This window comes from Bufo bufo, chromosome 3 (genome assembly GCF_905171765.1).
Source record: "Bufo bufo chromosome 3, aBufBuf1.1, whole genome shotgun sequence".
Taxonomy (NCBI): Eukaryota; Metazoa; Chordata; class Amphibia; order Anura; family Bufonidae; genus Bufo; species Bufo bufo.
Genome location: NC_053391.1, coordinates 386,227,166 through 386,250,577, shown reverse-complemented (window position 1 = coordinate 386,250,577; position 23,412 = coordinate 386,227,166). Strand labels below are relative to the sequence as shown.

The 23,412-nt window shown below is 42.5% G+C and overlaps 1 protein-coding gene across 3 annotated transcripts in view; it reads left to right on the top strand.

The window, feature by feature from the left end:
• The window catches only part of RAD51C (RAD51 paralog C), a 78,573-nt gene that overhangs the window by 53,891 nt on the left and 1,270 nt on the right, over window positions 1–23,412 (top strand). For all 3 annotated transcript variants that reach the window (XM_040421943.1, XM_040421942.1, XM_040421944.1), the window contains 2 exons: window positions 7,279–7,339; window positions 22,284–22,344. In XM_040421943.1, the coding sequence (XP_040277877.1) occupies window positions 7,279–7,339; window positions 22,284–22,344 (122 nt within the window). The remainder of the gene's footprint in view (window positions 1–7,278; window positions 7,340–22,283; window positions 22,345–23,412) is intronic.

Sequence of the window (23,412 nt, the reverse complement as noted above, 5' to 3'; positions counted from 1 at the left end):
GGAAGGAACACGTAGGTTCTGAAACGCGTTGGATGGAAAAACGTCATTTATATCGCACGGGGAACACTATACAAACAAACCCCCCCATAAAATCAATGGAGGAACTGCTGTTTTTTCCCATTCTCCCAAAACAAATCCTCATATGGCTATAATAACAGAAGAACAAAAGATTTATGGCTTTCAGAAATAAGAAAACACCGCACCGCAAAAGTTATTTCCAGCTCCTTGAATAAGCCAGCTATCTCAGTAATGACAATAAATATACAGCATTTTACTATGCTTTCAGTAATAGCCACCAGTAAGAAGAGACAGAATTATTTATGAATGTATTTTTATGTATTTTACTAAATGTAATTACAAATTATGGCAAAACATATTGACAGATAGATGTGCATCATGACATAGCAAGACACTATGCACCCATGATAACAACAAAGCCTGTTTTACAAACTATAAACCACATACAGAATTAATCTCACATCTCAACACTTTGAAAGTACGATGGGCGTTCATTAAGTTATCTACCCCCTTTACCCCCTGTAATCCCCCTTTACTTCAGCACACTTATTCCACTTTGCATCCAATGATTAGATGCCCTCAGAATAAAAGGAGACTTCTTGCTGCTGCAGGAACGTTGTTGCCACCTTTTTGACCTCGTTATCATCAGGAAATCTTTGCCCTTGCCGAAATTTCTTCAGGCTCCAAAAGAGAAAGTATTACTGGGATCCAGGTCTGGACTGTAGGGTGATGGTTAAGCTCCATGAAGCCGCATTCCCTGATAGCAGCTTGTGATTTGCGAAACTTGTAAGCTGATGCATTGTCGTAAAGCAGCAACATACCTGCCGTCAACTTCCCACAGTGTTTCTCTTTGATTGCCTCATGAAATGCCCTCATTGTTGAAGTATAGGTGTCTCCAGTAATTGTTGTCTTGTGTGGCATGAATTCTAGTAATAAAACGCCTTCTGCATCCCAAAAAACTGTTGCCATGATCTTTCCAACTGACTGCTGTACACAATTTCTATGGAGTTGGTGACCCCTTGTGCTTTCATTGCATGGACTCTTGTTAGGTCTCAGGATCATGGCAGTGTTTTATCACCCGTAATAATTCGAGAATAGAAGTCTTCTGGATTTTCTCTAAGCATGTCTAAATTCTCTTGGCTAAATTGCTGGTGACAAGTTTTTGGCTCAGGCGTCAACATTCGTGGCACCCACCAGGAACTGACCATTGACCTCATCAAAACATCATGAATGATACTGGAAACTGTGCCAACTGAAATGCCTAATTTATGAGCTATAGCACTGACTTTGAGCCAACGATCTTCCAAAATCATAGCCTCCACTTTATGGCACGTTTCTTCTGAAGATGCTTCGACAGGTCACCCTGAACAGGGGTATTCTTCAATTTATTCGCCACCCCATTTAAACCACTTGGTCTAAAACTTTACTTGGTTGTAGGAAGGTGCATCCTCGTCATATACAGCAGTCATCCTTTCATGAATTTCTTAAGCCTTCTTTTCTTCCTTTTTTAAGGAATTTAATCATGGAACGAAGCTCCAAATCCCTGACTTTCTTTATAAACCCCCACTGTACTGCCCTTGCCATCCTGTCACTTCCAATGCTTTCATCAGACTATACGGCTACTGTGTTTGTTGCATGTCCAGACATGTATCAACCTGCACATACAAGCTCAGCTCTCTAATACTGACAGAACATGCTGGGGTAGATAACTTATTGAACACCCCTCGTAAACCAAGGACATGAGGATCACTTATCCGAAGTGCAGTAAGTAGAATTGTACTCCGCATGGAACGTGACCATATTCCAGGTTTTGGAACAGTGTTATATCACAAACACCCTTGTATGACATCTTATCAAATTTTAATTGTTATTTCAGATGTTGTTGTAACATTAATTGAAGCTGCTTAAATTGGTTGGCCCATCTCAATATTTATGGCATGTTGCTACAATATGCGACAAATGTCAGATGGGAGTGGATCCGACCTCTTCTGTCTAGAATCACACCCCTGAAGTGAAGGTGAGCAAGCCATACAAGTGTAGCCACCTCTTCATTTACTGTTAGGAAAATAACCAAGAAATGCCAGAAATAGCCAAGCTAGCGATGAACGAACGGTGGCCATGCTCTCCCTTAACTTTAGGGGCATCATTCTTAAGATAGGAGTGGGACCCGCACCTTCTGAAATGTCATAAATTGAGTACATTCGCTGCCAGTCCATGCACCTAGACTGTGATCTATGGCAGCTCCGAGCCTCCATAGATTTCAGTCTTTTACACTGGAAAACTGGCATGAATGAACATAAATTCCCCAGGCCCCTCCCCATTCTCACCATGTCCCTTTTTTTATATCTTGTTAATAGTTGAAGAAAAATTGACAAAAGTGTCCCTAATTTAATTGCTTAATGTAAGTAGTTGAAATAGAGCTTCACTGTTAGTGTATGTAGCATTTGTTTTGTTTTTAATGCACTAATCTACTCAGCAACTCTTAATTAGCTCAGTCAAAGTATCAAACAGGCAAAGGCCAAACCTTTTTAATGTAAATATTCCTTACCTTTTAATATATTTTTAAGTTTTTTCAGAGCTGAACCTGGACATACCCATATTTTCACCCAGGCAGACCCCCTGACAAGTGCATCGGAGCATTTTATGCTCTCGTTTGCCCTGTCTGAGTCGCGCAGGGAAAAGGCATTTTCAGGAGATCCGGTGACGTACCGGGGTCTCCTTAGTGCTGCCAGGTGGAGGCTTCTGCCCAGCAGTGAGCGCAGGGACATCACCGGTACTGATGGGCAGGCTTTAGCGCTGCCCTAGCCTGTAAAACGGCTAGGGCAGCTCTAAAATCGGCCCATCAGAGCCGGTGACGTCACCGAACACACTGCTGGGCCGAAGCCTCCACCCGGCCGTGTGTTACTGTAATAAAGCTGTACATAAAATGCTCCGATGCTCTTGTCAGGGAGGCTGCCTGGGTGAAAATATATGTAAGTCCGGGTTCAGATCTGAACCCGGACAACCCCTTTAATACAGGAATGTTCATTAACAGAAAAAATATTAATTGAATTTGCAGTTTCCAAATTTATTTTAGTGTGCCAGGGACCTGTTAGTTTTTATGTAAATCATCTATCAGTGGTCAACAAATTGTGGCTTTCATGGAATTGTGCACAACAAGTCCCAGCTTGCCATGAAAAGTACAGACCAATAGAACACTGGTATTTGACATAATATAACATCTGGAGAGCCACAGGTTGACAAATAAGCTATATATACCTATATTTAGGCCCCATTCTCATGGCAGATTTTGCAGAGACCAAATCCGCAATATATTCAGCAGCAGAAGCCCCGTGCAGTTTTCAATGTGAATGTCGTGGACCCACTCACAGTTTAGCTCCATTGAATGGAGTAAAACCCTGAGCAAACACCCGCCATGATTTCCAGCATTGTCCAACCAGGCAACTCGCCAAGAAATGACATGAATTGCAGCGCTGCCTCCCTTTGAAACCAAAAGGGGATGGATTCTACGCAGCCGCCATTGGCTCTTTGACACAGGGTCTGAGCAAAATTACACTGAAAAAAGACTCCGTGCCATAATAAAAGGTGGCAATAGACAAAATCGAAAAATTTTACTGGCAAGGATGAAGTGAGCTCTATCATCTGACTTTTCATTAACTGGTTTAGTTCTTGTTTTACATTTTTACATTTCTTGTCTCTGTGATCATAGCATTTTATATGTGGCCTTACAAAAGGAATAGTTGTTGCAGTTATTTTGCATGTCTCGTGATAATCGTGAAAAGTTTTGGGATGTTGATCTGATTGAAAACATATTGATACATCTATTGGCAATAAGACTGAGAAAATATTTGCCTGTAAGTGAAAAAAAAGAAAACTAATATGTGCCATGAGGTATCCACATTCCGGAGCAATGCACCAGAATCCATGTTTCAAAAATATGAAAAATGACTGCATCGGAGCATGCTTACCTAAGGTGCCAAGACTGCCATGCATGTGCCTTAGGCCTCATGCACACGACCGTATTTTTTTGCGGTCTGCAAAACGGTTCCGTTTTCCCGTGATCCGTGACCGTTTTTTCGTCCGTGGGTCTTCCTTGATTTTTGGAGGATCCACGGACATGAAAAAAAAGTCGTTTTGGTGTCCGCCTGGCCGTGCGGAGCCAAACGGATCCGTCCTGAATTACAATGCAAGTCAATGGGGACGGATCCGTTTGACGTTGACACAATATGGTGCAATTTCAAACGGATCCGTCCCCATTGACTTTCAATGTAAAGTCTGGAGTCCCTTTTATACCATCAGATCGGAGTTTTCTCCAATCCGATGGTATATTTTAACTTGAAGCGTCCCCATCACCATGGGAACGCCTCTATGTTAGAATATACTGTCGGATATGAGTTAGATCGTGAAACCTCATTTCCGACAGTATATTCTAACACAGAGGCGTTCCCATGGTGATGGGGACGCTTCTAGTTAGAATATACTACAAACTGTGTACATGACTGCCCCCTGCTGCCTAGCAGCATCCGATCTCTTACAGGGGGCCGTGATCAGCACAATTAACCCCTCAGGTGCCGCACCTGAAGGGGTTAATTGTACTATCATATCCCCCTGTAAGAGATCAGAGATCAGGGCAGACCCCCCCCTCCCCAGTTTGAATATCATTGGTGGCCAGTGCGGCCCCCCCCCTCCCTTCCTCCCTCTATTGTAATAATTCGTTGGTGGCACAGTGTGCCCCCCCCTTCCTCCCTCTATTGTAATAATTCGTTGGTGGCACAGTGTGCGCCCCCCCCCCCCCTTCCTCCCTCTATTGTAATAATTCGTTGGTGGCACAGTGTGCACCCCCCCCTTCCTCCCTCTATTGTAATAAATCGTTGGTGGCACAGTGTGCGCCCCCCCCCCCCCCTTCCTCCCTCTATTGTAATAATTCGTTGGTGGCACAGTGTGCGCCCCCCCCCTTCCTCCCTCTATTGTAATAATTCGTTGGTGGCACAGGGGGCGCCCCCCCCCCCCTTCCTCCCTCTATTGTAATAAATCGTTGGTGGCACAGTGTGCGCCCCCCATTGGCCCCCCCTCCCTCTATAGCATTAACAACATTGGTGGCCAGTGTGCGGCCTCCCATCTCCACCCCCCCCCCCTTCCCGCCCGATCATTGGTGGCAGCGGGTTACTAGCAATAGTACAATAGTAAAAGATTCATACTTACCTGGGAGCTGCGATGTTCGTGTCCGGCCGGGAGCTCCTCCTACTAGTAAGTGACAGTTCATTTAGCAATGCGCCGCACAGACCCTGTCACTTACCAGTAGGTGGAGCTCCCGGCCGGACACGAACATCGCAGCAGCAGCCAGCAGCAGGTAAGTATGAATCTTCTACTATTGTACTATTGCTAAGTGACCATGGCAACCAGGACTGTAGTAGCGTCCCGGTTGCCATGGTTACCGATCGGAGCCCCAGCGATTAAACTGGGACTCCGATCGGAACTCCGCTGCCACCAATGATGGGGGGGGGGGGGAGATGGGAGGCCGCACACTGGCCACCAATGTTGTTAATGCTATAGAGGGAGGGGGGGCCGATGGGGGGCGCACACTGTGCCACCAACGAATTATTACAATAGAGGGAGGGAGGGGGGGGGGCGCACACTGTGCCACCAACAAATTATTACAATAGAGGGAGGGGGGGGGCCGCACTGGCCACCAATGATATTCAAACTGGGGAGGGGGGGAGGGTCTGCCCCCTGCTGCCTGGCAGCCCTGATCTCTTACAGGGGGCCGTGATCAGCACAATTAACCCCTTCAGGTGCCGCACCTGAAGGGGTTAATTGTGCTGATCACGGCCCCCTGTAAGAGATCGGGTGCTGCCAGGCAGCAGGGGCAGTCTTGTACACAGTTTGTAGTGTATTCTAACTAGAAGCGTCCCCATCACCATGGGAACGCTTCTGTGTTAGAATATACTGTCGGTTCTGAAGTTTTCACGAAGTGAAAACTCAGCTTTGAAAAAGCTTTTATGCAGACGGATCTTCGGATCCGTCTGTATAAAAACTAACCTACGGCCACGGATCACGGACACGGATGCCAATCTTGTGTGCATCCGTGTTCTTTCACTGACCCATTGACTTGAATGGGTCCGTGAACCGTTGGCCGTGAAAAAAATAGGACAGGTCATATTTTTTTCACGGCCAGGAAACATGGCTCACGGATGCGGCTGCCAAACGGTGCATTCTCCGTTTTTTCCACGGACCCATTGAAAGTCAATGGGTCCGCGAAAAAAAACGGAAAACGGCACAACGGCCACGGATGCACACAACGGTCGTGTGCATGAGGCCTTAATTTGTAAAGTGCCTATTTTAGATTGGTAGGCAAGTCCCTGCAAATCAGTCATTCACAGCATTTGTAGTCACAATGTCCTCAGGGGTTTCCTTCCTTCCTCACTGAATGACACATTATTGACTGGGTAGAAGGCACGATCCCCACTGAAACCATTAATCTTCATTGTCCTATTTAATTTGCCAAGCGTGGAAATCCTCTAATAACGAAGCACGGGTTGCCCTGAGTTGACTACACAAATTCTGTATTCTAAAAAAAAAAAAAAATGTGCTTAGATTAATCTGTGCACTATAGTGAATTTCAAAATCTTTCAACCTATTTTACTTGTTTTAATTTTAATGCCTGTCTTTGGCATATTATCATTAAAGGGTTATGCCACTAAAAGTACTTACATGCTAAATATCCGGGCATGGGGAAGTCCAACAACTGGCACACCTATGATTCCAATAACTGGGGCCCCTTCTTTGAATGGAGCTTTAGTGCGTATGTCAGTCCACCGCTCCATTCACTTCCGCGGGACTAGTGGAGTGTTGTCTATGTTAGACCCCGAGAAGTGACTGAAGCAATGAACCGACATGCACACTACCGCTCCATTTGGAGAGGGGACTAAGGGTACGCCACACAGTGCAGTCATGCCACAGTTATGATGCGGCCTTATTGAGGTCCAGTACCACGCGGCCATACGAGCTGCAACGCGCTCTAATTAACTAATTAGGACTGCATTGTTTAGTTGGTCTGCATTGTTAATGGCCACATGACACCCGGAATACCATACGGGAGTGTGGTCCTAATTAGTTAAATAGAGCATGCTGCAGCTCATATAGCCGAACAATACTTTAACGCAGGGCAGCCACAGCACGACCACGCCGAGTGATCATACTCTCATAATAACCATTAAATAACATGTTTTTTTATTTATTTTTGTTTTCTCCATTTTACAGGTGAAAGCTGGGGCCATGCGGCTACTAATCGGATCATTCTTCACTGGGAAGGATTGCAAAGGTTAGCTTGTGATTAGCAATATTTCTAGAAATCTGGATTGTATTGATGAAAGGGGTTTTCCAGCACAATATAAATTGGTGTCAGTGGGCTCAGAGGGGTTAGGGTTTGACTGAGCAGGCCTTTCCTGGCATTTCCATCATGTTAAATCGGGGCAGGAACTGGAGAGCAGTGTTGAAATAGCATTGGCGGGGGATCTGTGAGGGTGTATATCAGTTCCCTTTGAACCCCCCCCCCCCTTCTTCCGGCAATATTTATTGCTCTAGAAAACCCCTTTAACTTTCCACTTTCTTGTTAGAGCTATGGCTCAGGCTGCTGTAGTCATGTAGCATATTCCTATTTATAAACTGCATATTTTAAAGGGGTTTTACAATATATAACATTGATGGACTATCCTCTCCAGTGGAATGGGACTAAACAGCAGCACTATCAGAGAAGGACTATCCTCTCCACTTGAATGGGACTAATCTGCTGCAGTATCAGACATGTACTATCCTCTCCACTTGAATGGGACTAAACTACTGCAGTATCAGACACAGCTGCGTGTACATGGACAGCACTGTATCAGCTATTGAAGGGATAATGCTGCAGTGCTCCAGTAATCACTGCTGCCCTTTCATTCTGCTTATTAGTAGGGTTGAGCCCCCACCAAAGATGAATTAATGGCCATAAAAAGGATAGGCTGTCAGTGTTGTACGTCGGTAAATATTTTCTACCTGTGTTTTTTTTCCATAATAATTAACTAACTCTTTGTTAGTTCCCATGGTGAACCAGAGGTGTAATCTATGCCGTCCCCACATGTATTAGCAAACAGAAGATTTACAGACATGCAGAGAAGACGTGGAGCAGAAAACAAGAAAAGCTTTTATGTTATTAAGCTATCAAACCCCTTTCCTTATAGTCCCTAATGTAACAAATGATGGTTGTAACTTCCTGCCCCAGCTGCAGAGGAATGATTTGCTGTGAAGAACAAACTGCTATACTAAAGGGTTAAATCATGTGTAGACTAAAAAATCTGAAACATTTATGAGCACTTAGTAAAATTTAGGCCAAAATGCATGTTTTCATTATATCTATATGTACAAAGATGAATAGTATTTAGATCGGTATTATATCGTTAGATAGATTTAAAGCATCCCTACATATACAGATAACTTGTCAGAATAAGCTGCCCTGTGTGTATACATGTGTGATAACTAGGGTTGTGTGAATCGGGTTCGGATTGCTGTATAGGAACCCGATTCTTTTAAAAACTTTAAGAATATTGCCTCTGTCCTAATGTAAAATGTATGGCCTCTGCTGAGGTCTTTCCCTGCCAGCCATCGGGGAAGTGTTGGGAGGCCCCCACATAAAAAAGATCATTGGCCAATTTTAAGAATGTGTACGGCTAGCTTGTACCTTCACTGCCTTATATTGAAGAGTGATTATATCTTACATCAAGAAATCAGAAAGATAGTTGGCACATAACCAAGGACAACTATTTGATGGTGCAGCAAGCATACAGGAAGAACTGTAGAGCCTGGGAGACCTTGTGAGAAAAGCTGGGAAAATCACATGTTCCTAGAGTAATGCCATTCCTATGAGTTCCTCCTTCCATTTTTTCATTAAGCAGAAAATAGTGGCCATTTTGTGGGTCCATAGGCAGTGCCTTTATAACATACCAGTTGCTTCACTATATTGCTTCAAACTACATCAGCTGTAGTACAGATTTTTTTTTTTGTTGCACTGAACAGTTGATTTAACCCCTTCCCAACATCCACCGTGCTATTATGCAGGATGTCAAGTCTTTAAAGATGGCTTCCACTCCAGAGCGGAGCATGCAACATAACTGCTGAGTGCCTGCTGTTTCTCACAACAGACACTCGAGACTAATGTCTGCGATCAGCGGTGACCACAGCATCTGAGTAGTGAAAAAGCAGGAGCCACGATTCCCAATTGGTAAAAGTTTTCCCTGGCGGAGATCAGGGAAGCTGTTACCTTGTAGTGATAGGCCCGCAGGTGAAATATACTGAATTGTGTATTTAATAATGGAAAAATATCCATTATTAACTACCAATGGCCAATCTAAAGATTGCTTGTTATAGTCACATAAGGTAACTTAAAAAAGTAAAAAAGTTTTAAAAAAAATCTAAAAGTTCAACTCACCCCCTTTCACCAAAATTAAAAGTAAACAATAAAAAAAAAACATAGACATCACCATGTCTAAAAATAGTATATATATAAATATTAAAATATTTATTCCATACGGTAAACGCCAGTTCGCAATTTTTTCACCAAATTTTTTATAAAAAGTAATCAAAAAGTCATAGACACCCCAAGGTGGTGTTACTAAAAAGTACAGCTCTCCCCACAAAATTGAGCCCTTACAACAGATCCATAGACATAAATATAAAAATGTTATGGGGGCAAGAATATGGCGATAAAGAGAAAAAAAATATATAATCCTACCTTTTAAAAAACAAATATTGTATTAAAACGCAAGAAAAGCTATAAAAATGTGGTATCGTTGTAATCACACTGACCCAGAGAATGAAGAGCACAAGTTACTTTTACTATATCAAGGAGAGAAAAACAGAACTGGATCGCACATCCCCAATGCTATGCTTAGATCTAATTGACCTCGCTTCTCAGCGCAATATTAAAGTGTACAGCCCCCCCTATACTGCATGCTGTATAAGAGGCATTAGTGTACATTTTGATCAAAAGGCATAATCTCACTCACCATGCCAAGGTTGCCTCCTTGAGTGGGGCCTACTCTGACAAAAAAGGCGCAGAACACTGCGATGACAAAGCGGCACTGCCCTAGTAGGCGGCAGGACCCAGGAGTCAAACAGAAAACCTGCTGTCCGACAATGCCAACCATGACATTTCTTCTTTATTACTGGTATCAGTACTCCTTCCATTCGGCACAGGTGGTTTTAATCACAGAAGTCTGCATTTAGTGTTAATTGACCTGCAGTTCCTGATAGCAATGGACATGTGTTAGACAACTGTTCACATGGTGCAGTACTGCGTGTGGCTTTTGTTTTTGTGGCAGTGGGTTGGTGGGACCCAGGGCCATGGTTGGCATTGTCGGACAGCAGGGTTGCTGTTTGACTCCTGGGTCCTGCCGCCTACTAGGGCAGTGCCGCTTTGTCATCGCAGGGTGCTGCGCCTTTTTTGTCAGAGTAGGTCCCACTCAAAGAGGCAACCTTGGCGTGGTGAGTGGGCTTATGCCTTTTGATCAAAATGTACACTAATGCCTCTCGTACAGCATGCAGTATAGGTGGCTGTACACTTTAATATTGCGCTGAGAAGCGAGGTCAATTAGATCTAAGCATAGCATTGTGGATGTGCGATCCAGTTCTGTTTTTCTCCCCTTGATATATACAAGTTTTACTTTTACTGCATAGTGAACGCCGTAAAAACAAACCGATAAAACTGTGGTGGAATTGCATTTTTTTTCTCAATTCCACCCCATTTGGAATTTTTTCCAGCTTCTCACTACATCTTATGCAGTAGTAATTAGTACCGTTAGAAAGTACAATTCGTCCCGCAAAAAACAAGCCTTCATATGGCTATCTGAACAAAAAAAAATAAAAGTTATGGTTCTGAGAGCAAAACATTTAAAATCGCCATGTCAGGAAGGGGTTAAAGGGATTTTCTAAGACTTATGTATTGATTACTTATTCTTAGGATAGGTTATCAATTTCAGAGCAGGACTCCCAGCACCCCCATCCATTCAGCTGTTTTCCAGTCCCAGAGTCTGGCACCAGGACTACACTCCTCTGTCCACTGTATAGTTGCTGTGCTTGGTTACCGCAGCACTTCTTCCATTTACTTAAACCCCTGCTGATCTAAGGATAGGTCTTCGATAAGTTAGACCTTTAATCACTCCTCGTTATCATTCCTGTGGAATGTCTTTTCATGTCCCATTGGACTTGCCATTTTTCATTAGGAGGTGTCCCTCAATCCCGCTAGTCATTCCCCACTACAAAAAACGGTCACAGCAGCAGTGAGTGGGGTTGATGTATGCAGTAGGGTTGGTTAACTGCTTAAATGCTACAGTCAACAGGGGATTCCCCTTTCACCCATTGTTGCCCTGTGATTTGATGTACTATGGCAGGCAGGGTCTAACTATGACCACTGTCTGCCATGAACATCTGGCTATCAGGCCATACCAGAGCTGTGGCCTAGTAGTTTGACTGTCAGTGATACAGTGAAGTTTTCCCAAAGCATTATGTGATCAGTCAAAGGATTGCAATTTCTAGTCCTTTGTGGTGGGAATGGAGGAGGCGGCGGTGAACAAAAATGGTTACATTAAATTAAATAATTCATTAAAAAATTAAAAATAAAGATATATGGTACCACCACAATCATAACAACCCATAAAAAAATCACACATTATTTAAACTTCATTTCACATGGCAGAAAAAAACAATTGCAAAATACTATTGTGGAATTGCATCCCCCCCTTTAAAAAAATAATATTAAACAATAAATGATATGTACTGTAGACCAAAAATATTGACAAAAAAACAAGCTCATTTAGAAAGTGATATAAAAATATCAGAAAAAAAATATCAGAAAAAAACTATATACATTTGATATCAATGTAACCAATCACCATTGACGTGTCATTTATACCGCATACCGTAGTCCATGGAGTAAAAATTCAAAAGACAGTGGCAGAAGTGCTTGGTTTTTCATTATCCTCCCCTAAAAAAACAAAAAAACAAAATCAACCTCTAATCAGCTCTAATATAGTCCCACAAAAAACAAGCCGTAAACCGCTTTGTCGATGAAAATCTAAAGTAAATAACTACATATATAGACAGAATATTCTGAAATGTGGACCTAAGAATGTCCGCTAGTGACATTGCTGCCATGTTGCTACAGCCAGAGCCTAACAATTGGCCCACTTATTTGTTTGTTTCTAATGCGTCAGCTTTAAATGTACAAAACATCTTTCATCCTGACTTTTTTCTGGATTAGTACGTCTTTGTCTTCACTAAGTTGCCATGGAGTCTGCAGAAGAGGAAAGCCGTGAAAATGCTTTCACAATACATAATTTGTTCAGCTGAGTAGAATGCCACTGTCCAAGATTGAATTTACAAGAATACTTTGCATTCTTCACACGATTCTCTTAGCAGAGATTTTTGGGCGCTTTTCACAATGAGTAGTGTCATCGTGCCTTTAAATTGTCTCAGTATTTCTAAAATATTCCCATTCATACAATTATTTGTAAAACTGCAGTGCTATGTGTTTATCAGAGGGGAATTAAAAGGGCATCTGTCAGAAGATTTGTACCTGTAAAACTGGCTGACCTGTTCCATGTGCGCTTGGCAGCTGAAGGCACTTGGAAGCTGTGTTGGTCCAATATTCATATGTGCCCGCGTTACTGAGAAAAATATTTGCAAATGAGCCTCTAGGAGCAACAGGGGCGTTGCCATTACTCCTAGAGGCTCTGCTCTCTCTGCAATGTAAGCGTGATCATGCCAGGACTTGTCAATCAAAGTGCAGAGGGTGTGGCAGATGCAGAGAGAGCAGAGCCTCTAGGTGTCAAGGCAACACCCCCATTGCTCCTAGAGGTTCATTTGCATATATTTAAACTTAATTTTCCTCAAATGTGGGCACATTTGAACATGGGACCAACACAGATTCTTTCTTATGCCAAGTGCACATGTAACAGGTCAGCCATATACGGATAAGCCATCATCAACAGGATGAGCAAACCTTGTACAGGACTTGTACTGATAAAGATGAGAAATGTACTGTGGCTGCTTTTAGGGTCATGTGTAGTGTAAAGTGTTCATAGTTAATGTTGAGCCCTGGCTGGATCAATACAAGATATGATTTAGCCTCTGTAGGAAACGTGTCAGTTGCACAATAGCTTCAACTCTTTGGCCCACAGCTATTAATCATTTTTGCCCTATTTTGCCATAAATTAGCAGTTTGTACAAGTAGTCACAAAATTGCAAATACATTTTGCTTTTTTGCACCTCACTGGACCATAATAATAATATATATATATACATGTCTATATACATATACAGTCGTGGCCAAAAGTTTTGAGATTGACAAAAATATTAGTTTTCACAAAGTTTGCTGCTAAACTGCTTTTAGATCTTTGTTTCAGTTGTTTCTGTGATGTAGTGAAATATAATTACACGCATTTCATACGTTTCAAAGGCTTTTATCGACAATTACATGACATTTATGCAAAGAGTCAGTATTTGCAGTGTTGGCCCTTCTTTTTCAGATCCTCTGAAATTCGACTGGGCATGCTCTCAATCAACTTCTGGGCCAATTCCTGACTGATAGCAACCCATTCTTTCATAATCACTTCTTGGAGTTTGTCAGAATTAGTGGGTTTTTGTTTGTCCACCCGCCTCCTCAGGATTGACCACAAGTTCTCAATGGGATTAAGATCTGGGGAGTTTCCAGGCCATGGACCCAAAATGTCAACGTTATCACTTTTGCCTTATGGCACGTTGCTCCATCGTGCTGGAAAATGCATTGTTCTTCACCAAACTGTTGTTGGATTGTTGGAAGAAGTTGCTGTTGGAGGGTGTTTGGTACCATTCTTTATTCATGGCTGTGTTTTTGGGCAAAATTGTGAGTGAGCCCACTCCCTTGGATGAGAACCCCACACATGAATGGTCTCAGGATGCTTTACTGTTGGCATGACACAGGACTGATGGTAGCGCTCACCTTTTCTTCTCCAGACAAGCCTTTTTCCAGATGCCCCAAACAATCGGAAAGAGGCTTCATCGGAGAATATGACTTTGCCCCAGTCCTCAGCAGTCCATTCACCATACTTTCTGCAGAAGATCAATCTGTCCCTGATGTTTTTTTTTGGAGAGAAGTGGCTTCTTTGCTGCCCTTCTTGACACCAGCCATCTTCCAAAAGTCTTCGCCTTACTGTGCGTGCAGATGCGCTCATACCTGCCTGCTGCCATTCATGAGCAAGCTCTGCACTGGTGGCACTCCGATCCCGCAGCTGAATCCTCTTTAGGAGACGATCCTGGCGCTTGCTGGACTTTCTTGGACGCCCTGAAGCCTTCCTAACAAGAATTGAACCTCTTTCCTTGAAGTTCTTGATGATCCTATAAATTGTTGATTGAGTTGCAATCTTAGTAGCCACAATATCCTTGCCTGTGAAGCCATTTTTATGCAACGCAATGATGGTTGCATGCGTTTCTTTGCAGGTCACCATGGTTAACAATGGAAGAACAATGATTTCAAGCATCACCCTCCTTTTAACATGTCAAGTCTGCCATTTTAACCCAATCAGCCTGACATAATGATCTCCAGCCTTGTGCTCGTCAACATTCTCACCTGAGTTAACAAGACGATTACTGAAATGATCTCAGCAGGTCCTTTAATGACCGCAATGAAATGCAGTGGAAAGGTTTTTTGGGATTAAGTTAATTTTCATGGCAAAGAAGGACTATGCAATTCATCTGATCACTCTTCATAACATTCTGGAGTATATGCAAATTGCTATTATAAAAACTTAAGCAGCAACTTTTCCAATTTCCAATATTTACGTAATTCTCAAAACTTTTGGCCACGACTGTATATATATGTGTATGTATATATGTGTATATAATATATATATATATATATATATAACACAACACTTTCGGTTTGGCCAGCATACTCACTGGACATGTCACCCATTGAGCATGTTTGGGATACTCTGGATCGGCGTATACAACAGCGTGTTCCAGTTCCTGCCAATATTCTGTAACTTCGCACAGCTATTAAAGAGGAGTAGACCAACATTCCACAGGCCACAATCAACAACCTAATAAACACTGAGATGTGTTGCACTGCGTGAGGCAAATGGTGGCCACACCAGATACTGGCTAGTTTTCTGACCCCGCCCCCAGTAAGGCAAAACTGTGCACATTTCAGAGTGGCCTTTTATTGTGGGCAGTCTAAGGCACACCTGTGCAATATTCATGCTGTCTAATCAGCACCTTGATATGCCACACCTGTGAGGTGGGGTGGATTATCTCGGCAAAGGAGAAGTGCTCACTAACACAGATTTAGACAGATTTGTGAACAATATTTGAGTAATGGGTCTTTTGTGTATGTAGAAAATGTTTCAGATCTTTGAGTTCAGTTCATACAAAATGGGAGCAAAACCAAAAGTGTTGCGTTTATATTTTTGTTCAGTGTGTGTATATTACCAACATATATGCACTTTTCAAATAGAGGGTACAACTACAACCAAAATCAGTACCCAAACTAATCAACAGTTCAAAATAAAGATCCTGCTCTCAAGAACTTACAGTCTATGAGGATATAGTTGTAACACAAGAGATAGCAGTTCTTCTATTCATGTTAACTAAATGGTGGAGTATTTATAATGGAGCCAACCACCAGCCAGTATCTGTAGTGCTTCAGAGTGCATGAGGTGTGCAGAATATTGCTGGATGAGGGGATCAGGTTCAGGTTAATAATGTTGAATAATGGAGAAGAGTTTGATTTAAGAATATATGAAAGGCCACCCTTAAATGGGTTGGCCACCTTTTGGGGTTTTATCGGCAAACTCCCCCGTGGCCATACTTGCAAAAGGGAAGCATATTTACCTACTCCCTGTCGCTGGGTCCCAGTTACTTGACTCCCTGGCTTCCGCTGCATCACACTGGTTCCCCAGTATAAACATCCACTTGCGTCATGTCAGTTGTTTACATCAGTGGTCCCCAACCTTTTTTGCACCAGGGACCGGTTTTATACAAGACAATTTTCCCAGGGACCGGGGGGATCTGGTCGGCACTGACTGATTCACGCGCATAACAAAACACAAGGTGCATATTAAAATATATAACACTATGTATGAGGCGGCTGAGGCCAAGGTGACATTATACTGTATGGGGCTACAAGGTGACATTATATTGCATAGGGCCACAAAGACATTATACTGTACAAGGCGGCTGGGGACAAGGTGACATTATACTGCATGGGGTGGGCCAAATGCTGACATTATACTGCATGTGGCAACAATTCCCCCCCCCCCTCCCCCCATACAATATCTATTCAGTGTCTGCATGGCATGAATAGCTGAGGGATTGCTCGGCTTTGTAGTGCACTTAAGGCCATAGGTTGCTTCTTTAACTAAGTTATTGTATGATGCAAACACAAAGCATCACCTACCTCAGGCAGTGACAACCCCATGACAGCAGCTGGGGCCCACACAGCACACAGGGTCATGCACTGCAGGAGTCACCAGCCCGAGTAATGTACAGCAAGCCACACTAACCTGAAAACACTACACTTCCGACTGCTAAGCCCCTCCCCCAATCCATTTATAGCCAATCAGCATTTGTCTTACCACTAATCAATCAGCGGGCCTGTTATAGCTGCTCTCACATCAGGTGTACATGAAAGAAGCACTGGGATTGGCTGGGAGCATCTGCCTGAGGGATGGTCATACTGGTATGGAGATTGCCGGCTCCTGCATTTCTACTTGTCTGTATTTTCGCGGCCCGGCAAACAATCATCCAGGGCCCAGTCCTGGGCCACGGACCGGTGGTTGGGGACCACTGGTTTACATGACAGATGGGATCCAGGTCACCACTGCAGCCAGTCGAAGCAGATGTTTACAGCAGATGACTAGAGCTAGGCAGATGAGGCCAGGGAGTGAAGGAGCTGGGACCAAGTGGCGGGGAGCAGGTAAGTATGCTTCACTTTTTGCAAGTCTGGCTAGAAAGGGGGAAATTGCCAAAAAAAAATAAACATCAAAAGCTGGCCAGCCACTTTATAACTCTTGGAGGCCAAAAGTTGTGGTTATGGTTTACTAAAAGGAGCTTGGCCTAAAATTTGTAGACAGATTTATAAATACCAAAGACAGAACATGTTGCAAAATTTGGTGCAGATCTACATCTACTAATAGCAGGCATAGATTTAATTTTCAAGCATTCAGCCAACAGGTAGCTGATATGTATGGCCAGCTTTAGAATATAGCAGGAACAATTGTCCCTTCTCTCTTGACCATCAACTTGAAAGATGATCATGCAGGTCTCCTACACAGGACCGTATTTGGATTTGTGATGGTCCATTCACACTTGTCCCCTTGTTGGCCACCTGTCATTGATTTCAAAGCCAATATAATGATGCATACATTTGCTTGGTAATACAGGTCAAGGTTAGGGGTCTTAGGCACAAGTTCATAGCTAATGGTTTCCCTATATGTCAGTTGTATGCATTGTTGTTCTTTAGGCCTCTTTCATCTTTCCGTGTCCATTTGATGTCCGTGGAAAATCCGTACATGTTTCATCTGTGAAGGATCCGTATTTGGTCCATGTATAAGTTTTTTTGCCCTCCGTGTGTCTTCTGTTTTCCACGGACACTTCTCAGCTGAAAATTAATTTCCAGAGCATCTCCTACCAGTGGTCAGTGAAAAATGGAGCAAACATGGATGCTATCCTTGTTTCAGTGGTTTTTCATTGACCCATAGACTTAAATAGGCGTGTTTGGTCCGCATCACAGACCAAAGTAGTGCGTCCGGACGGCAGCGCTCTCAGGTCTCAGCGACGCCTATTGGCGTCATCTCGTGAGACCCGAGATTTCGCGTGAACACGCTCATGCACGCGCGTTCACAGCGGCGCGCAGCTCTGAAGTTAAACTATAGCCTGCCAGCGCTGATCATTCGCTGGCAGGCTGTAGATGTTTAAAAAATCGCATCAGAAAGGTATATTAGACGCTGTTTTGTTAACAGCGTCTGATATACCTGGTCCTCTGGTGGTCCCTTTTGCTTGGATCCACCACCAGAGGACACAGGCAGCTCTGTAAGTAGCACCAAGCACCACACTACACTACACACACACACCTCCCTGTCACTTATTAACCCCTGATCACCCCCCTGTAAAGCTCCATTCAGACGTCCGTATGTGTTTTGCGGATCCGCAAAACATGGATACCGGCAATGTGCTTTCCGCATTTTGCGGATCCGCACATTTCCAGAACTATATAAAAAATGCCTTTTCTTGTCCGCAATTGCGGACAAGAATAGGACATGTTCTATATTTTTGCGAAACGGAAGTGCGGACCCGGAAGTGCAGTTCCGCAATTCTGGATCCGAGCGGGACAAAGTCTGTCCCCATAGACATGAATGGGTCCGCAATTCCGTTCCGCAAAATGCGGAACAGAATTGCGGACGTGTGAATGGGGCCTAAGGGTTCCCTTATCACCGCCAGTTAGTTAGCTACTTATTAGGTAGTTGGCGCCCAGCCCACAGCACCGCAGTCACTGATTAGTCTCTGATTAGCGTCATTGCTGTCGCTAATCAGCACTAGTACTATATAGTATCTGTAAGTGATCAAGACTGATCGCAATCAGATCTATATCAGTACATTAGGGTCACCTTAGGCTCTACAAAAAACGCAGTGTTCGCCCGATCAGGCCTGATCTTGTGCGCACACTTGCGTTCAGTCTGCCCCACCGCAGTGACAGAATATATTTTTTTATGATCACTCCAAAAACACAGTAAAATCGCTGCGGCGCTATAAAGATCACTTTTGAGCTTTTTGGATCTTTATAAGCAATCGCAGCTTTACTTCGCAAGCACTCCTATGTCCTTTCCCCCTTTTTTTTTTATTTTTTGCACATTTTTTGGCAGAGATTTTTTCATCCACATTGATCGATGCGAATGAAGAAATCTGTGCCGTTCATTTTTTCTTTCAGCCCAGAGGCTGAACGGAAAAAAAAAATCTCATTACCCGTATGCTCAATGTAAGGAGAATAGCAGAAACTCCTAATGCTGGCCATATATGTAATGATTGCGGAGACCCTCAAATGCCAGGGCAGTACAAACACCCCACAAATGACCCCATTCTGGAAAGAAGACACCCCAAGGTATTCGCTGAGGGGCATATTGAGTCCATGAAAGATTTAACTTTTTGTCACAAGTTAGCGGAAAGGGAGACTTTGTGAGAAAAAAATAATAATAATTTCCGCTAACTTGTGCCAAAAACAAAATCTTCTATGAACTCGCCATGCCCCTCACGGAATACCTTGGGGTGTCTTCTTTCCAAAATGGGGTCACATGTGGGGTATTTATACTGCCCTGGCATTTTAGGGGCCCTAAAGCGTGAGAAGAAGTCTGGAATCCAAATGCCTAAAAATGCTCTCCTAAAAGGTACTCATTGGCCCCTTTGCGCATCTTGGCTGCAAAAAAGTGTCACACATGTGGTATCGCCGTACTCAGAAGAAGTAGGGCAATGTGTTTTGGGGTGTATTTTTACATATACCCATACTGTGTGTGAGAAATATCTCTGTAAATGACAACTTTTTATTTTTTTTTATACAAAGTTGTCAAATTACAGAGATATTTCTCTCACCCAGCATGGGTATATGTAAAAATACACCCCAAAACACATTGCCCTACTTCTTCTGAGTACGGCGATACCACATGTGTGACACTTTTTTGCAGCCTAGGTGCGTAAAGGGGCCGAAAGTCCAACAAGTACCTTTAGGCTTTACAGGGTTGCTCACAATTTAGCCCCGCCCAAAATGCCAGAACAGTAAACACGCCCCACAAATCACCCCATTTCGGAAAGTAGACACCCCAAGGTATTCACTGAGCGGCATAGTGAGTCCGTGGGAGATTTTATTTATTTTTTGCCAGAAGTTAGCAGAAATGGAAACTTTATTATTTATTTATTTTTCCTCAGAAAGTGTCATTTTCCGCTAACTTGTGAAAAAAAATACTTAATCATACATAAACTCACCATGCCCCTCCGCGAATACTTTGTCTTCTTTCTAAAATAGGGGCATTTGGGGGCTATTTATACTATCCTGGCATTCTAGCACCTCAAGAAACATGACAGGTGCTCAGAAAGTCAGAGCTGCTTCAAAATGCGGAAATTCACATTTTTGTACCATAGTTTGTAAACGCTATAACTTTTGCGCAAACCAATAAATATACACTTATTGGATTTTTTTTTAATCAAAGACATGTAGCACAATAAATTCTGACACAAACTTGTATAGAAATGTAATTATATTTGAACAATTTTACCAGAAAAAGTTAAAATACACTTTTTTTTAGAAAATTGCAGTCTATTTTGATTAATATCAGAAAAACGAAAAATCTCAGCAGCAATCAAATACCACCAAAAGAAAGCTCTATTTGTGAGAAGAAAAGGAGGTAAAATTCATTTGGGTGCCAAGTTGTATGACCGAGCAATAAACCGTTAAAGTTGTGAAGTGCCGATTTGTAAAAAAAAGGGCCCGGTCACTAGGGGGGTATAAACCTGTGGTCCTTAAGTGGTTAAGGCCTCATGCACACGGCCGTTGTTTTGGTCCGCATCCGAGTCGCAGTTTTGGCGGATCGGATGCAGGCCCATTCACTTCAATGGGGCTGCAAAAGATGCGGACAGCACTCAGTGTGCTGTCCGCATCCATTGCTCCGTTCCGTGGTCCGCAAAAAAATATCACCTGTCCTATTCTTGTCCGCGTTTTGCGGACAAGAATAGGCAGTTATATCAATGGCTGTCTGTGCCGTTCCGCAAATTGCGCAATGAACACGGACGCCATCCTTGTTTTGCGGATCCGTGATTTGCGGACCGCAAAACACACAACGGTCCTGTGCATGAGGCCTAACAGTCAGTGATTAACAGTCAATGGGTATGTGTGCTGTCCATGGAGAACACGAACAGCACACGTCCATGATTCACTGAAGTGTGAATGAGGACCAAGTACCATTTATATAAGCAAGGTTCACGTAAAGTTTTCCATCCTTTCACAGTAATGGTATGTTCATACCACCACATCGTTGTACATATTATTTTATTATCTTGTGTTTTAACTGGGATTTCAGGGATAATTGCAGCATGGGCATAATATAATTAGTTAGATATTAGCTCAGCAATCTTGATGAGTGGTGTTATTTAGAAAGATGATCTGTACAAGCATTAAAAAATGCTGCCAATGTTTCACACTTGGGGGCAATTAGTGCAGAAGTGACTATGGTTGGTTGTTTATGTATTATTATATCATTACAATTACTTCTTGGATAGCCTTTTCATAAAATCTCCAAAGATTTCATAATGTGTGTGTCTAAAACTGAGATGCTTGTAAAATTTTTGAATGAAAACAAAGCTGTAATACTTAACTATAAAACATACACTCCCAAATGGTTGCTTATCAGCAAGAACATTTGTAGATTATAGAGTGCTATACCTAAAAAAGATATTTTTTTTAGTGTTCCATGTTTTCAATGTTTTCTCTCATTGTAATATCAATATAGTAAAATGGGCTAGAATGACCACAAGGAAAAGAATTTGCCTCTGGCATAAATGTTGATGACCTGTCTTTCGAATAGGTCATAAATATCAGATCAGGGGAGTTTGACTTCTGCCAACCCCACTGACCAAACTGCTTGAAGGTGCTGAGACCTCTTCATTGTATAACATGCACAGTACTTGCTCCTCAGGCCAATACAATCAGTGGTAGCTGTGTCCGGAGGGAGACTAAATGGAGAGCTGGCCAGTCACAAACCTGCAAGAGTGTTATCTTGACGCCCATTGACTTAAATGCAAGTTGTGCTTTAATATCCAGTAAAGCTAATGTAATGAGCACCCATGGGACAGCTTATGAAACTTTTTGGATTATCACACTGATAAGGGCTCATGTTGGTCCAGTGCCTCATTCTTGCTGTCAGTCCCAAAGAAGTGGTGGACCAACATGTGCACTACCACTTCATTTAGAAAGGGTACTCATTCTCTGGATTACAGGGGGCCCACAATCAAACCCCCGCGATCTAACATTTATCACCTATCCTGTGTATAGGTTTTTGCTGGATGACTCTTTTAATAGATGCAGAATATTTGCAACGTGTATCTTTGTCTAGAAATTAGTTAATAGCAGTGCCCTCTGGTATCCCATTTCTAAAGTTACTTGTCCAGCATAATAGCTTTTCATATTGTAATATGTAAGGTATCTGTGATTTCAGATTTGCAGCGTTAAACAAGGCATCAAACCAGAAAGACGTCACTGTACAATTTCAAATAACGGTAAGGCATTATCTGTACATCATATTACAGGAAAATAATTTATCCTCAGTATCATTTGAGTGAGTAGATACAGAGATGCAAGTTCTGAATTTTTCATGTAACTATTTGAGCCTGCAATGCTTATGTGTCCTGTTAACTCTGTTATTAAGATATCACGTACAGTCATATTTTTGTGCTGAATGACAAATTCAGCTCAGCTACTTGCTAAAGTGTCTTGGGTATAAAAACTGTGCAGGTAAAAAGAATAGGCACGCAGATGCACTTTGTAAGTTGGCATACTTTTCCCAGGTGAAATTAAAAATAAAACATAACTTTTAATGTATAAACAGTGAAATGAAATACCTTTTGGGGATAAAGTAAATCTAAAATGACTTAAAATTATCTAGAGCCTATTACTTCATAGGATAAACCCACTCAATGCAGTATAAGGTCTCTCTAGCAATATATTCACAAATCCTTGTCACCTTGATAAAAACACAAGAAAAGGTCTTACCAGCTAGGTGGCCATGGTATCGAAATGTCTGTAGTCCTAGAGGAGTCCATTCCTGGTTGTATTTATCAAGGTGATAAGGACATTAGACATGTGTGAATATATTGCCAGGGGGTCCTGATTACTATTCAGAGTCTTACCTTATACTGCACTGAGAGGCTTGTGAAATGATATGTTCTTAATTGATTTATTAATGTTTAGGACAGGTGCTTTGGTTCTACTTTAGCCTTGTATTATGTATTGTCTATGTGAAAAGAAGTGATCTAATTGATCAAGCCACATTCACACTTTTTTGGACTGCACTACTTTTTTGGACTGCATAGAGATTTTTGATCCATGAACAAGAACCCATGAGACGGTACCTTCACACGACCTTAGCAGGAATTGCTGTGATTTGGGGATATGGTGCTTTATATGTGCCTTACTTGTGCTAGCCACACAGCCCAAAACAAAGCACTGGAAAATTACAGTAAACCACAAACCAGGACGTGTATGGGCACCATTAATGTGTAACACCCAATGCAGTATGTTTTTGAGTGTTGTAGAGAATGCTAGAGGGGTATTCAGCAAAACGGAGA